This window comes from Siphateles boraxobius, unplaced genomic scaffold (genome assembly GCF_051911475.1).
Source record: "Siphateles boraxobius isolate OS27281-9 unplaced genomic scaffold, OSU_SipBor_1 19, whole genome shotgun sequence".
NCBI classification, from domain to species: domain Eukaryota; kingdom Metazoa; phylum Chordata; class Actinopteri; order Cypriniformes; family Leuciscidae; genus Siphateles; species Siphateles boraxobius.
The window spans coordinates 30,760,212-30,778,176 of NW_027508799.1; the positions used below are offsets into that span (position 1 = coordinate 30,760,212).

Consider the following 17,965-nt stretch of genomic DNA (forward strand, 5'->3'; position numbering starts at 1 on the left):
GCTCAGAGTATAATATACATAAAATTTATATTATTATTATTTTTCCAGTAATAAACAAACATTAAGTTGTTTTGATTGATACTGTGAAGCAGCTTTGATACAATCTGTATTGTGAAAAGCGCTATATAAATATATTTGACTTGACTTGACTTGACTATTACAATTATGTGATAAATCTATAGTAGTAGTAGGGTATTTTTAGTATTGATAGTTAATTAACTGGTGTTTGTTGATTAAATACATGTTTAATGCCTTCTAAACATTTTATTTATTTATTTGTGTGATGTACACAGTGTTGAGGAAAGTTACTTTTAAAATTAATTTGTTACAATATTGTTACTCCCTAAAAAAAGTAACCAATTACTTTTTATGGAAAGCAATGTGTTACGTTGCTTTTCTATTACATTTTCTCATCTGGGCTGGGCTTGTTTGTTTTTTTAATAACAAAAAAGTTATATGTTTTGGTAAATGTAAGGGTCCTTTTACACCAAAAGTGAAATTAATAAACCATAGGCTGAAGGATATGCAAATTCACACCTGTACAGTAGAGGGCGCAGCTCAAACAAACCTCTTAGCTGTGCTGCCATTCTGGATTGCAGCAGAAGAAAGTTAACACTCTTACTTTAGCAGTAAAAACAAAAATGAAACACAAATATGATGTTTAAATCTAAAGGCATTTTTGCTTATTAGTACGGTTAAATTGGATCATCAAAAGCCAGCTTCAAAGCCATTGGTTAATAAAGTGAGATGCAGGTTTGAAATGCAGGTTTGCGTAATATTCTGAGTTTGCATTTGACTTTCTATTCATTTTGAATAATACTGAATATTTGTAAAAGTGAGATGAGTAAACGTATGCTCAGATTTAGTCTATAACTACAATAACCATGTTTACACGAACAACAGCTCTGCACTCCCAACATGGAGACTTGCGTAATTTATTTGAAAAGCTTATTTTAAAATACATTACTAGTTACTGGGGAAAAAAGTAATCTGATTACGTAATTTGTGTTACTTGTAATGTGTTACCTCCAACACTGAATGTACAGAACATTGTTGCTGAATGAATTATGCTGATTTAAAAGGTTCTTCCATTTCTTCCCTCTCTTTTTGTACAAGTATTAAAAATCATTTTTATTTAGATCGATCTGCTTATGAATCATTCAGCCCACTTTGTGATTACGTTTGATAATAGTAGCGCAAGAAAAGTTGATATTCACTATAGAAATTTCCAGTCAAATGTGTACGTAAAAGCATTTTAAATCCCCTGATCCTGATATCCATTACAGTAGTTATTCTGGTTATGATAATATAGTTATCTAGCTGGATAACTAAATGTGATTATGTCAGAAATGTGGCAATGACTATTGATCATCTTTAAAGCAAAAGTCAAAATGGGTAGAATTTTTTTTCTTTTTTTTCTCAGTATGGCATCATTTTCCAACAAAACTTTTTTCTTGAAAGTCAGTTTGGTCGGAAAAAAAAGTTCCCATTTTTGTAAATTCTATTTTACTTTTATCCAGCCATGCTATTGATTGCGTAACTCTTACCTCAGTCTGCAGGATGGCAGCACGCTGTTCTTTGGCAGTAAGAGACTCTTTGAGTACATCGACGTGCTGTTTGCTGTCAGAAAACTGATTGGTGAGCGTCTCCAGTTTAGTCTGCAGTCCCAAGAGTTCAGTGTCCTTCCGGGACAGATCCTGCTTCACCTGATCAATCTGTGCAAGACAAACACTCAGTCTGAATGTGTGGAAAACTCTCCAGAAAACTCCTTCAAGCCAAACCTCAAAGCTCTGGTGAAACATTTCCCCTAAAACACCTTCATCGGATGCAAACGCAGCAAAACAGGAAGAAACCTGTAGTCTCAGGTCTGATGTGAGAACAAAAGTGGAATTTTCATCGAAAAACAAATGAAACTCCTTGAATTAGACTCCTCAAGCAGGCAGAGCATTACCAGGCTGTTTAGCAAATAGCAATTCTTGTCAAGAGAAGCACTTGATGTATTGAGCTTAAATAATCTTAACAAATCATCCACAAAACACTCATGTTCATGCTTGCAAGATACGCAATCATTTGAATTAGGTACAAATTTAAATCCATTTTTACACACAGACAGTAAACAAAGAGTTAAGACACTATAAAACAGACAACAAGATTTCATCTGTAAAGAAAAAGTATTGGCATTCCCAGCATGCACTGGGGCATTATAGCAGGTTAGCATGGCCTAAAGCTGTAAGTCTACTGGCTGCCAGTCACCCTAGTGAAAAAGGCGTGTGCAGGCACAGGAGATGGAGAGAGAGACAATTCAGAGTGACAGAGAGAGACAGACTCAAGCCTCGTGGACATTAGTGCTCTCAGCTCTACTCCAACCAGCGCTACAAACAAGAGGGAGAGGAAAAGAAAGAGAAACGGGTGAAAAGTATCGTGGGGTGGGAGTCTAGAGTGGCATCCGACCTCTCAGCACAACACTGGGCAACTCTGCTTTCCTGATCAGAGAAACCTTGGGACTTTCAAATTTACCCATCGGCCTGAACCTCTGCCGCCCACTGATCCTGCTATTATGACCACAGGCGGCCACTGAGACTCAAAAGCTAATATTTTTGAACAGTTCCCTTCACCGCCCACCCTGATCATAATGTGAAGTAATGCTACAGTTTGTCTTTGTGTCCAAAAGCACTTTTCCCATGAGTTCTTTAGTCAGTGGAATATCGTGTTCTGTTCAAGTTGAATTTAAAATGGAAAAAAAGACTGAGGTGGTTATTCAGTGTAAAAAGCCTATAGTGACTGACCACTAATCAGAACACTGGGGAGATGGGATGCACTGATTTTACTGTAAAACTAAAACTATTAGAAAATGTTATTAAATAAATATACTGTAATTAAATTGTAATTGTAATTAATTTGTAATTGTAATTAAAAAAATATATAAATATTACAGAAAAAACTTAAACTTATAAGAAAATTAAAGAAATATTACCTTGGCAACTTACTAAAATAAATATATTTAAGTTGAATAAAAGTACTAAAATTACTGATTGAGATATATATATATATATATATATACACACACATTTTAATTTACAGAACATTTCTGTTTAGAAAAAAAAATACCATCCCAATACGATCCCAAGAATATGTCTGAAGATTCTATTTTTAAATCTATTTTATTCTTTTATTATTACTTACACTATCACTATACAACATATGCAGTATCAACTTCGACCAATTGGGAGGCTTTATTTTTATGACATTCAATTTAAAAAAATTATCCAACCGCTCAGGGCTTCCGTAGATCAGAGATAATACGCCCTAAGCTAAAGGGCCGGCCGGTCGGTCAGTCAGTGGGCTTTTCTGAGGTAAGTGTGAACCAGAACCCTATCTGATGTCTGAGTGGGCGAGACGTTCTCTCTGGTGAGGGAAGCAGAGCTGTGCGAGTTCTTAGCCGGTTCTCTGGGTGTCTTACGGCAGAGACCTCTTGCTGCAGCTCAGCCGCCCGCTTTCTCAGCTCCTCGCCCTGTGCTTCGCTCTGCGTCAGTTCGTCCTTCAGTTGCTCTACCTGTCAGGAGAGGGCGATGTTACCGCAACAACCACCAATCCACCAGCTCGCATGCACACCCTGCGGCCAATCAAACACCACCCACGTTCACGTGATGCCGTCAGCGTTACTAAACCAATCACCATTCAGGCCATGCGGTTATGATTTAGCTGCAATTAAATGTCATTAAAAAGGATATGTTTAAAAGGTAAACAGTTTCCTTAGGAAAAATATTATACATACAATTAATAATAGATTTTTTTTTTTTTTTTTACAAATTAACATTGTAATAGGTCAAGATAAAAGTTAGTCAAGATAATAACATAATAATACGATGAAGTTATCAAGACAACTTTGACCAGATCAAATGAAAATGAAGCTAGTTAGCTAGTTGAAGCTAGCTAGTTGTGATGCACACCATATCAAAATACAGCACCACAAGATGCCTGGTAATATTCAACATCAACCTAAATCTGCGATCAAATAACACACAACCTGCCCAGGTTAAAAAAGCACTAACAAAACAGTTGTAATGCCAATGAGCCACAGGTTCTACCTTATTCTTCATGAACTTGGAGTGACTGCGGTAGACCTCCATCTGTTTCATCTCCTCCTCTCTCTCCCCTGTGCTGAGAGCACCGTTTGACTTGAGCATCTGTATCTCGTCCTCCAGATCCCTCAGACTGCGCTCCAGAGAACTGATCTTAGAGTCCTGCAGAGATCAGAAAGTTGTTTGAGGACAAGGTGCAACAATTTCAGTGTCCTACCTAAGGAGCTAGTTGCTTCTACAGAAGGTTTAAAATTTAAGAAACTAGCGTTACCAAAATAAATTACAACAATAAAGAAGATTTTCAAACAGGTTTTCCAAACAGTTCCTCATAAACCTGAAAATTACTTTTTAAAAATTACATTTAACAGTGTTTTTAAAGATTTCAATTGGATGTTACATGTAAAAATATGGGAAATGAACATTCAATATTGGTTGAACATTAAAATAATGTTAAAAACAGCGCTGATAACTGATATGGTATAGGTATACTGGTTAAAATATTATTTTATAGGGAAAAATGTGTCTACTTATAAACCGGACAAATCCAGTAAGTGTCAGTAGGATTTTTAAATAAATGTATTTGATTGGCTACAGTAAACCACAATATTGTGAAATATTATCGCAATTTAAAATAACTTTTCTATTTTAATATATTTTAAAATGTCATTTAGTTATGTGATTGCAAAGCTGAATTTTGTGTAAGGGGATCCTTCAGAAATCATTCTGTTTGAAATCAATATGCTTATTAGCTGCTCAAGAAACATTTCTTATTATTATCAATGTGTAAAACAGCTGTGCTGCTTAATATTTTTGTGGAAACTGTTATAATGTTTTTTTCAGGATTAATAGAAAGTTCAAAAGAACAGCATTTCTTTAAAACAGAGATCTTTATGACATTATAAAATGTCTTAACTGTCACTTCATCAATTTTATGTGCCCTTGTTGAATAAAACAATCTAAATAAACCCCAAATTATTGAACACAACACGAAAGTTTCAGGAATATGAGTTTTATTAATATTACTAGTATTATCTATTTTAGAAAGAACACTAAAGTTTGGGAGTTACTCACAACACACACACACACACACACTTGCCTTCATCTCGATGACAGTCTGCAGGGCCTTGGTTTTGGCAGACTCTGGAGCTCCCTCATACCGTCTATGGAGATCCTGAAAAGAAAGCATGAGACGAGGATCATGAGGTGAAACCACAGGATAATAACGGCCTCCTCTACCGCCAGCCATCAGTTGATGAGGATCCATACCACCCCACATTATGTCCAGCAAAAAATGATAATAAAACAAGCCGACTTCTGATTTTAGACAGCCAAATTACAAACTCAGCACACTGATGTCGCTCTAACTCAATTCTGAGGCAGGAGAGACACTGGTTTGAGTGTTTTTGCATGACTGAGTCCCTTATGAAAAAGATAATGTACCGTGCAACCGACAAATAGAGTGAATGCAACGTCCACTAAACACAAAGAGCCTGCACCCTCCGGGCAATCTAAGACCTCAAAATCATCATTCAAACACAAAATATGTACACCAAAGCCTTCAGATATGAATGCACATGAAGAGAGAGAGAGAGATGTAGAAAGCTTATGGAAAGCAGAGCAACGCTTCAGGGAATTTAATTGTCGAGAGCTGCTGTTGCACAACACTCATATCTGACAACATTACTATCTATTCAAGGATGTTTTGACTGCTGCTAAAATAAATAAATAATTCATAAAAAAAATTATCTAATTTGGGTATGAATCTTAATTATATTAAAGATATTTGAAGAGAAAATAATTGAAAGTGGGATTTGGTTTTACATGATCCTTTTTCACCGTCTCTCTGAATTCAACAGGCTGTTTTTGCCACTGTACCTTTAAGAGTTCTGTATGTAAATAAGCTCTTGCTGAAGGAAGCTTTAATACATCAACCTCTTTTAAAGTGCCTCTATTATTTTTCAAATACTATACCTTTCATGCAGTGTGTAGTATAGCTGTTTGTGAGTGTAAAAGGTTTAAAGATCAAAGTGTTCAAAAGGCTTCTTGAACTTTCTTCATATGACACATCAACATTTGCAAAGTCACCATCATGTGCATCACGTGGCGTCAGGAAGAGGAGCAGGTGCGCTGAGCAGACATACAGAACGCAAACTCTTTTCATGAGTAATCCGCTTCATCTCAGGTTTGTCTGCAGCACCCCGAAGTTACTTTGTGCGTGCATATAAAAAGCACAACTTTGCCTTCAGTAAAAGCTTTAATGAGATTCCGGAGTCTTGGGGGAATTCTTCAAATTAGATGTGATTATACAGTTCTGACCTGACTGTGCAGGGGTTTGAATCCACCCAAAATCAGTACTACATTTTTAAAACCTCAGTTACACAAAGTGAACAACAAATAAAGGTTTGTCTCCAAAATGAGAATCGATTCTGAATCGCTGAAATTCAGTCTCACTTCCTGTTACTCACCTACGTAACAATGTAACAATATTGCATAATGCCAGCCTGTGGTCTTCATTGGCTGCCCGCGAACAACGTCTACTTATTATGTCTTTTTATGTTTTTTGATGTTAATTTAGAAGAGTTTCTGTTATTTGGGGTTTTTGGGGGTTACATCATGGTAACGAGTGGAGCATGAGCTTAGTTTGAGAACAGATCTATGTTAAATGCCCTATATTGCCTTACTCATTCAGCACTTGCTATGCTAATCAAAGCATTGTGTAACCAATTAGCATGTTGGTGCCGTTTACTGAAATATTTAAGTTTCAATTACTAGAAATATATGACTTAGCTTACTCAAATATTTCAAGTTAAAAGCAATTCATGTACGACAACAAAATAAAAATCTGTCAGTTTTGCTTAAACTTAAAAATTTAGTTTACAGTGTGATCATCTTGTCAAGGTTTTCTTTTCGTAATTTCCGTGAGGTACCTTTGGGCGCAAACGCTGCCTATAAAGTCAATGCCTGATAAGGGCAGGGGGACAACATGTCAGCTGCCTAGGCTTTTGGCAGCAGCCATAATAGATTTGATGGTGCCATTTCATTAACTGGCCACTAGATGTCCCTGTTACCAAAGTTCTGCTAATAGCCGTCTCAGAAGATGCCTGACAGAAATAGATTCAGAACGCCAGACAGAACTCCTTTTCAAAACTACCTAAACCACAATAACAGTCTCCTGACAGCATTGAATCTCATTCTGAGATGAACAGATGAAAGGATGCATACAGGAATAAAACGGTTGCCAGATTCATCAAGCACATAAACTCACATCCTTGTCAGTCCAACTTAATAGCAAATCGCAACCTTTACGTTATGGTTGTATTTCTGTCAACAAAACATGAATGTCACTTATTTTACTCATGAATCAAAAACCACTAAGCTAAAAGCCCATTGGATATTCCCAAGGGAACCCTTGACTCAAAAGCTAATTCTCTTCCATGTTAAGGATTATACACTGAACAGCTCTATTATGCAACAGATTTGACTTGAGAAATTTGTTGAACTTGAATAAACATTAATCAGATCCTTCCTCAAGATGAACTACTAAACTAAATGTGATGAATGCGTCTTCCACCACATTAACAGTTTGTGCACTCAGCAACATCTGTGTCTCCTTTCATCAATGTTCTTGTCAGTCTCACCAGTTTCTATAGCAACAAATGTTCAATGCCTTCAATTTGTAACAGGTTTCCCTCTCTCACTCCCTCTCGGTAAGCTTGCCCGTCCGGCACAGTTTAAAATGACTAATCTAGAGCCCTTGATTCATCATCATCATAATAATTGGGAGTGCAAGCAAAAACATTTGCAAATCATCATCATCATCATCATCATCATCATCATCTCCTCTGGAAAAAATGACCAAGCATCTTTCCCAGAGCAGCTGTTTAATGTGTGCATTTACTGTCATGCAATCCACAACATGTTCCGAAGATACTAGATGAAATAGGTCATGCAGTTTTGTAAATGCTTTTCTGTTTGGTTGATTAAAGGTTGCTGTTCGCTGGTTCCCCAGCGCTCTCTCTCACCTCCCTCAGCAAGGCCGTGTCCTTCTCCCTCTGCTCCAGAAGGCTTTCCAGGTGATGGATATGCATCTCGGCATCGGCCAGCCTCCGCGTGCGCTCGTGGTCCTCCTCGCTGGCCTTGGCCGACAGCCCTTTGCTCTGCAGCATCTCCAGGAGCTTCTTGATGGACTCGTCTCGGGCGCAGAGCGTCTGCTTCTGCGTGTCGATGCGCAGCTCCATCTCCTCCAGAGTCTTCCTCAGGAGGAAGAGTTCCTTGGCCTGCCGCTCGTGCTCGCCGTGGAGCCGCTGGAAGTTCTCCTCGGTCAGCTCAGCGCTCAGGGGCTCGCCGGGACCAACGCTGGAGTCCTGCTGGAACAGCTGGTTCAGATCCCTCTGGATCCGCAGCTCATCCTGGAGGGCCTGGATGGTCATCTGGAAATGCTGCATATTAAACAAATGAGGAAGAGATAAAGTTTGTGTAAATAACATACTAGCAATACTACAAGTCTGGCTATATTTGGTATATGTGATATAATCAACAACAAAAACACATTTTAATGCAATATATTAGGCCTGTCAATTTAATTAATACAACTTTATTTTAAGGTGCCCTTGTCACAGTGTAATTATACAAATAATACTGAGTACTTACTATACATTTAGGGTTTGGGTTTTAGGGTTAGTACTTTGAAATTAGGGTTGGGCGGTATTTCGGTAATATCGTATACCGCGGGGTCTTAAAATAGCAACGGTATCAGTTTCAATACCGTCATTACCGGCACTTATATATAATATATAAATATCATTTATTCAATGCCTAAAAATGCTTATGTATTTGTCATCAAGTGACAGTGTGGAGGAGAAAGAGAGAGAGAGAGAGAGAGAGAGAAGGGAGAGGCGGTAAATACTGACGAGGCAATTTGTAAATGTTGCAATAAAAAAGGTGACCGCGAGAGATGGAAACGTCGCATCTCTGAAACAACCACCCACTCACCGCTGCGAAGATGCATTTTGCCCCGAGTTCAATAAATAGCGCATTAGTTTATATTTGTTAAAATATTATAATGTTATTTTTTTTTACGTTGATAATGAAAACTGAACAGCACGAGTAAGATGGGATGCATCGGGAGTCAGACATTGACCACTTAATTAAGTTTCATTTTGTAAAAGGCCTTTCTTTAAAGTGAATTTCGTTTTGTATAAATTGTATCTTAATTTTTATATTTTTTTTATCAACCAATAATAAATAAGAATCAAATATAGCAGACAACATAATCATGACATGATCGTGCGCTGGCGCGCCGCGGTCACTTGCATTGAAATCTCATCATAAATTAACAGAAACTCAGTGTATGTCTCACAGACATGACAGATATCTAAATAAAGCTTGAAATTTCATTAAACGAAACAATTCAAAACGAAAAGAAATAGGCCACTCGCTGATTATTTAATCCATGATGTGCATTTCTCTCTATGCGCGTTCATACGGAAAGGGCGATCATCAAATTAAACGAAACTATTCAAAACGAAAAGAAATCGGCTAGCCTACTCTCTGATTATGTAATCCATGATGTGCATTTCTCTCCATCGTTCACTATGGAGATGGCGATTCGTCAATTTCTTTAAACGAAACAATTCAAAAGGAAAAGAAATATAGGCAGCATACTCTCTGATTAATCCATGATGTGCATTTCTCTCTATAGGCGCGTTCACTACGGAGATATCAATCGTCAATTTCTTTAAACGAAACAATTCAAAACGAAAAGAAAAAGGCTAGCCTATACCTTCTGATTATGTAATCCATGATTTGCATTTCTCTCTATATATGCGCGTTCACTAGGAGATGGCGATCGTCAACTTAATCTTTGCAGCACTGACAGAAAAGTTGTATTAATAAAAATCAATGGACGCGTGTCACCGGATTTACAAATGCACTTCTTGCTTGTTGCTTGTTAATTTAATTTAAATTAATTAATAAAATGAATACAATTGTCATAATTAAAATAATTAAATATGATTAATTGTCACATTTTTGTTCATTTATAGATAGTATTTATATCTACCACCCCCTCAGCACCTGGGTTAAAAAATTATTTGGCACCACCATATTATAACGGCCCATATATTAAAAATAGTCGAGTCTTAATAGGGCTACGGCTGACACAAAGTGCACAGGTTGACCTTTATTTTTTTTTATTATTTTTTTTGCCCGATCTGGTATTCAGTTTCTGAACGGTGTAGGCACAAGCCAACAGTTTTGTGACGCTGTCTGAGCCTTATGTCATAATTTTTAATTAGTCACGGTAATACCGGTTTCCCCCGGTAAAATAGAGAGGAGGTTTGACGGTATCAAAATTTGGATACCGCCCAAGCCTAGATACATAATTTACTGTTATGGCTCTAGTAAGTAAATGTGTAACGGACAAAAAAAAGCAGAAAATAAAAGCAGATCAAAATAAAAAAAAACAAATAAAACATAAATAATGAAGAAATAAACAGAAACAAAAATAAATTGATTAATCAAAATAAAGCAAATAAAAATGCATAAACCTAAATAAACATGACATTTAAAAAAAATAAACAAATATGAATAAATAAAAAAAAAATGGTGTAAAAAAAAATAATAACACAAGTAAACAAACAACGAACACTACTACAAGCAACTCGCCTTGCCGTTATTTAGATAACCATGGCATGGCAGGCTACGATAATATGATATACTACGATAATAATTCTCTTTAACCTTGCATGACTCCTCCAGAGATTTCTCAAAACACTACATCAGCTGTAAGGATCTCGGGACACTGAATCTCTAGGGGTTGGAGTGAGTTTTCGGGCTTTAAAGACAGACGGCTTTTACTTCCACCTGGAGCAGCTCTCTAAAGACATGGAGTAAATACAGGACACTCTGAACCACAAGTCCCAAAGGACAGGGACACATGCTATCCATCTATCTTAGCGAGGACCAAATAAGCAGTTTACAAGAGCTACGCTGGAACAAGGAGAAGGTAACTGAAGGCGTTTGGGAACTGGGAAGGCCAGAGGGCATGAATTTAAGAATAAATCACTATGGTAACAGCGCCCTTTTCCCTAACAGTAGCTGCGTTTACATGGACACTTATAATCGGATTGACGGCTCAATCGGATTAAAAAACCTTCATGTAAACGCCTTAATTGATCCGATTGAGCTCGATCTGATTGAAATTTCGATCGAATTGAAAGGGGTGGTTTACTCTTTTTGTAATCCGATCGAGAGAACATGTAAACACTTGATCGGATTGAAAACCGAAACTAAAAGGACTGCGCATGTGCAATGACGTCGAAATAGCGTAATGACGCATGACGCGCGGAACAAGCTGTTCTTCCTGTTGAATAAAGTGAATATAAATGAGTGTTTCCGTCATTAAAAAATTCTCATTTCACTCAGCGTCTGTGAAGTGGAGCAGGACAACGTCCCACCAGTGCTTGTTTCAGATTATCATCCATGGACGATCTGGTTTTGTGCGCGTGGTTTTACTGCGTGATCAATAGCAGCACGGCAAAACGGTTCATGCTCATCGTCTCCAAATCATGACCAGAGACGGATAAATATTAAGTCTGCTGTTAAAAAAAAAAAAAAAACAATAAAGGAGAATAGTTATGCGCGAACAGCGGCATATTCGTGCAGTGTGCGCATGTCAAAAAATCAATTCCGATTTGAATCTTGTGACATATAAACGCGCACATCAACCCGATTACTTTATTTATAGTTCATGTAAACACCGTGTTTGGATTCATCAATCGAATTGATTTCATTCCGATTGAACCATGTAAACGCAGCTACTGTTAGAAAATGTTACAGCCAAAAATAGGCAGTAGGATGTAACAAGACAGAGGGTGGTTTGATTTAGGCAGGTATATGAATATGAATAATACTATTCATATTTTGTACATGTTTTTGTCTGAATACAGCAACAGGTGCTCCTCCATGAACTTGTGATGTGAGACAGAAAATGTGCTGTTAATTTCCTTTTTAAGCACGAGAAACCAATTTACATACATGCTTTAAGAAAACACCTGCTTTTGGCACACCACATTCATACAGCGCACACACACACACACACACACACACACACACACACACACACACACACACACAAAATAAAGCATAGTCTAATGAAAAAAGTGAATAATGATCATCAGGAAGAAGCTTTGGATTATACACATATATACAGAAAGAGACACTGATGGCTGTATTACTCTGTAAATATTGACTTTATATTCTCAACAGTTCTGATGGCACCAGAGACAGGACTCTAAATTTTTCATTAGTCTCCTCTGGCTGCTGTTATTAGACGGCTAACAATAGTCAAGATAATGCACTTTATTTCTCTTTTTGTATTATATCTACTATAATTGTTATTCTTATGAGTCACAATGGCAGTACAGATATTATTTTTATTTTAGTTTATATTCATAGGATTATGACTCCACAAATCTAAGGAATTTGCATTCAGCTTAAGCATTAACTGTCAAATGATTTGTCATTATATATGTTTGTCCCTTAAAATATTTTGTTTTGTCATAGGTTATTTCGTTTGTTTTATTTTTTGTTCATTGTTGTTGTTCCGTTTGTTCTGTGAGAAAGCAAAAACATTCAAATAAATGTGTAACAAAATCATATAATAAGCAGACCTGTTTAACTCTTTTTGTTTAACTGTTATTTTGACTTTTTGAGAGACTTAATAATATGAAACATCTTTCAGAACGAGACCAGATTCATGCAGTGCTTGTGAAATCACTTCGAAAGAGCAAGACACGGCACACAAAAAAATCAATATGAAGTATCAGCTAGCCTTTAACACAAAACAAAGAGGAATAAAACCTTTGACAGGACAAAGCAGGGATCTAACATCTTAAATCTTCAGTTTGATCCTTTACTTTAACATAAAAGTGGCGGGTGAGCTAAAGAAACCTAAAAGGCTGAGCAGGGTCAGGCACTGAGGCACAAGCTCTCAGAAGCATGATGGGACAATAATCAGGCACATGGTCGAGGCAGAAGTGAAAAGAGGCAGATATTCAGTGATAGACATGAGAACAAATTGCAAACAAGCCTCCATAGTGTAGTGAACAACCTAAACAATGTTACAGGAACTGCTGTAATATGATGAAGTTTTTATCAGGCCTGCATGCTTTGCACATGTCTGATATGACGATATCATATTAAAATGGCAAAACCTAGGACTAGCAGAGGTAAGTCTGAACGCCTCCAACAGGACTATAACTTAGAGCAGATCCCGATCAGACACAAATATCAGATCGATAGCAATATCAACAAGCCATTTATCACAGAGTATACAGTGGTTCGGATTTCTCTCACACACATTGATAGCATCTTGTGCAATTGACGTCTTTTCTTTCCACTCCATATCAAGCCACATCACACATCCTTCCTGGTGGAAAGGTTTGTCTTACGTCTTGTTCTGTCTCTAATCTCCACTCCTACACTTCAAGCAAATCTTGCCACCCTAAAGGCACTGGGATTGACATTTCCTGCAGATATTAAATTCAAATACGCAAAGAGGCGCCTTGCTTTATCACATCCACCCTGAAACACACGGCCCATCGCTGGAGGTGGAGATGGATCCCTTCTTCTTCCAGGTGAGGAAACTTTATTTCAGAGATGCTCCGTATCAATGTTGATTTTCAGAGTGAAACCATCACCAGACTATTATAGAATCAGAATCATTAAAAATTAAAAACAATCCATGGCCATTGACAAACATCTGGAGCATGTACACTAACCACTAAGCCATAGCTGTAACTTATCTAAACTAATCTTGACTAAGTTAGCACAGAAGGGCATTAGATTAAATTCAAGTATTGTGTATTGTCAATAGTGTACTGATATAAGCATAAGTCCCAAGCAGATCCGTTGCTCAATACAGCGAATTCGCATAATCAACGGAACCTGATGCAAAATCCTTGCCCTCACACAAATATCCAGATCACATGGATTCCTACTGACTAGATTTCACACGAATATTTGCCAAACAATGGTAAATGTGATCACACCATAATGGAAACAAAATTAACATCTGCTAGCTGCTAGTGGGGTGATTTTTATACCTGAGGTCTTAGCACTTTTATTTCATGTCCGTATAAACTTTTATCGCTGATTCCAGCGTTTGCACTTCCCTTTTCCAGACTCGAGGCTCCAACACAAGACTGACCGCACAGAAGAACACACACAGTCCTGACAGTATGACAGACAGCTGTGCTCAAGAACTACTGACACAAGTCCATGGCCTGAGGGTAGAGCTTCAGACTGATAACTCACACAAAGCTATCGGTCAGCCTCAGGCCAAAGACTGTTTAAAAGAACAGACCACGGTGGAGAAAGGTATAATGTGCAGGACAAGACAGCCAAATGGGTTTGTTTCTACAGCTAAAATTTGAAACCATTCCTACCAAGTTGTATGGTAGAGACAAGCACTCCTGGGGCCGTTTTCACAAAGATAGACTTTGACTATGGCTTAGATATAGTAGATAGTCAAACTTCAGATAGACATCTAAATCAGACCATAGCACAAAGCACTTAAGACTCTAGCTGGGTCCGAAACCGCTCACTCGTTCACTCATTCACTAATCCCTTTATAGTGTATGGCATTTGAGTGCACTATATCTGCAAAGAGTGAACGAAATGAAGTCAGTGAATTCGGACGCTGACGTTTACACTGTGCGTCGGAGAGCTGGAGCTGTCGTAGAAAAGTCTTCGTCACACGTAGTGATAAACTCCTTTTATCTTACGTTACTTACTTTATAAAATAATGTTAACAACAATAACAATCATAATGACTTTATTTTGTAATTATATATACCTCCGTGCCAGCTTTGTAGTTTCATTGATTGAAATTGTAACTCTCATGCTCACAGATAACATGGTGGTTGAGCGCCCTCAGGTGACCGTTATTATATTCAAATGAATACGCTTCCTACAGATGATTAATGGATATTTTTCAAATCATCCACCAAATGATCATCTCTCCCTTTACAGTTTAACGAGTTAACAACAATGACACAAATTATCAAAACACCTGGCTGCTAGTAAAACACATTAAATTGTGTTAATGCCTAAATAATATATTTTAATAAAAAAATTATACAGGTCTACATAATTTACGTAATAAATTAAATTTCATTTAATTTTAAAATTCATCTATATAATATTGTCTTAATATTTTAATATGTTATATTAAAGTAATGATTAATAAAAAAAATAAAAAAATAAAACTAGCATGAAATAAATGTTAAAGCAGGAATAAGAAAGCTGTAAAGTAATCTCTGGTTTAAACTTGCTCGCTTCGCACTTTCATGTGCGCTCAAGTTCTCTCCGCATTGGATTGTGGGAAATAGTGCTTCAGCAAGTGTACATCGAATGTACACTCGATTCAGAGGGGATTGTGGGTAAAAGTAGTGAACGAATGTAGGGAATGATGTCGTTCACTCAGAATTCGGACACACGATATAGTGAACTATATAGTCGATAGGGAGCGATTTCAGACACAGCTTCTGACCATCTTAACCCTCTGAGGTCGGCTATCGCGCTGGTGCGATAGTCTCGCTTTTTTTCTTATCAGTGCAAAAGAAACTCAAAATACTCTGTTGATTTTGATCTTACATATTAAGTGTTGTACATCATTAGATCCTGATAAGTGTCTATTTTTTTGTGGATACTCACAATAAAAACAAAGTGTTGTGCTCTTCGCCAAATAAAGAAAAACAACATGATGCGCGTTCTGGCTTCTCTCTGTCAGTTAAGTCCATTCTGAAACGCGTCCGAAAATTAACTGTAATTCCGCGAATACTTGTCATACAGGCATTTCATTTCGAGGAGCAACGGATCCAGCTGATTTAGTAAGTCATTTATTCTTAAGTGCTTTGTTCTAATCGCGATATTAAATAGTGTCTGACTGTAAACCGCAAAAAGACTGTTTAAATATGAATTGCGTGTCTGTGTGTAGGCTAAATGATGAATGCCTCTAGTCAGTTAACGTAGTGTGATAGCGTAGTGCTACGTCACACGTAGGCTCACTATTGGCCGACGCTGGTCATGTGTGTGATGCGTGACGTACAACAACAGAAGCTTACGCTATTACACTAGTGAACTGACTCGAGGCCCACAGAGAAGGAAATGAATAGTTGAAATAAAGTCGTATTTTTGTTTGTTTTGCGCACAAAAAGTATTCTCGTCACTTGATAAACTTAAGATTGAGCCACTGTAGTCACTTGGACTATTTTAACGATGTCTTTAATAACTTTTCGGGGCTGGCAAGTTTCAATCCCTTAGAAGCCTGAGGAGTGATCCAGCTCTCAGATTTCATCAAAAATATCTTAATTCGTCTTCAGAAGATGAACGAAGGTCTTACGGGGTTGGAACAACATGAGGGAAAGTAAATACTGACAGAATTTACATTTTTGGGTGAACTATCCCTTTAAGTACGACTACACTGCAATGCAATCTGGGTAAAATAAGACACTTTTCAAAACAAAAAAACATGGCGGAGCGAGTAAGCGCATTCAACCGCTCAATGCAGTATACCCCAGCGGAAAATATGAGTTTGTTGGAGGAGCATAACAGTTACAAGGACATTTTACTTGTGAAATTTAGTGGAGAATGTAGTAACAAGAAGAAATGTTTAATTTGGAAAAAGATTGCTACGACAGTTAACAGCGTTAATCCGACCGTTGAGCGGAGCGTTAAAGACGTGCAGAAAAGATACAAAAACATGGTAAAAGATGCGAAAAAATAAATATTTAAGAGAAAATATCCAAAAACCCTTTCCCTTCTCATAGCTCTCTCCATAACGTCATCAGAAAACCACAAATTATGAAAAATTGTCCCTTTGTTAACATTGTTACTGCTGGTTGCCAAGGTAACAGAGTCTTAAACCTAAGTTAGCCTGGGGTTAAGGTGTCTAATGTTTTTGGTCTAAATTAAGTCAGTCTTTATTTTTGTGAAACAGTCTAACTTGCATTAGACTAGTCTATGCGCAAATTTTAGACTTGTCTAACACTATAGACCGGTCTAAAATAGCTTTGTGAAACTGGCCCCTGCTGTTATACGACTGGCTGGACATGAACACCTAACCCACCAAACACTCAAAACTTTCAGGGGGGAAAAAAAGTTAAAAAAAGCAGTGACGGTGGTCGTACACTATCAAAATATATACTGTTGTACCTTATTTACCCCTAAAGGCTGCATATTAGTACCCTTTGAAAGGGAAACACCCCAGTGACTGCTTTTGTACCTTTTTTCTGAAAGTGTATCCATTAGTATTCCCATTCATCATAGTGAAAGCTGCAGCAGGAGCTAACAGGATCTTTCTATTTCCCTCCACGTGTTTTTTTTTTTTTCTCACTAGAAGGATCAGTCTATCCCGGTCCAGCCCCCACATATGGAATGTTTTCAGGAGAATGCCAAACCACAGAATGCAGCAGAGAGGGGAAAAAAAGTTGGCAGAGGAATCCACAGGATATTTCAACTGCGGTGGGATACTTAGAAGCAGCCCACAGTCTTCAGAAGACTCAAAATGAACCTAAACTAAGGACAGACGAGAAGCGATGGGCTTTGTTTTCCTAATAACAAGATGCAGAGAGGCTGTAATCTCAAGCATGTGCAACCTCTGACCCTTAACAACCTTCCAGCATTCCATGAACGTTAGTTGGGCCGCAATGAATGACCCGAGCTGCTCGGCCAATCAGCACTGACTTATTTGGCCCGTCACAATGCTTTGCGCTGCCTTCAACTAACATGTTACAGAGAACAAGTATCCCACACAAAAATGCTAGAGCCACACCTCCCTTTTACACAGCAAATTTCATGGCATACTAGGAGGATCCAGT

The 17,965-nt window shown here is 37.7% G+C and overlaps 1 protein-coding gene across 6 annotated transcripts in view; it reads right to left on the reverse strand.

Annotated features, from left to right (window-relative positions):
* erc1b (ELKS/RAB6-interacting/CAST family member 1b) overlaps positions 1-17,965 on the reverse strand; it is a 213,808-nt gene that overhangs the window by 170,965 nt on the left and 24,878 nt on the right. For 2 of the 6 annotated variants that reach the window (XM_077235006.1, XM_077235004.1), the window contains exons 3-7: positions 8,105-8,521; positions 5,179-5,253; positions 4,089-4,244; positions 3,470-3,553; positions 1,548-1,715 (exon numbers count right to left, since the gene is read on the reverse strand). In XM_077235006.1, the coding sequence (XP_077091121.1) occupies positions 1,548-1,715; positions 3,470-3,553; positions 4,089-4,244; positions 5,179-5,253; positions 8,105-8,521 (900 nt within the window). Of the gene's footprint in view, positions 1-1,547; positions 1,716-3,460; positions 3,554-4,088; positions 4,245-5,178; positions 5,254-8,104; positions 8,522-17,965 lie in introns of all 6 variants that reach the window. The other 4 variants (XM_077235005.1, XM_077235003.1, XM_077235008.1 and 1 more) reach the window with 2 other exon arrangements.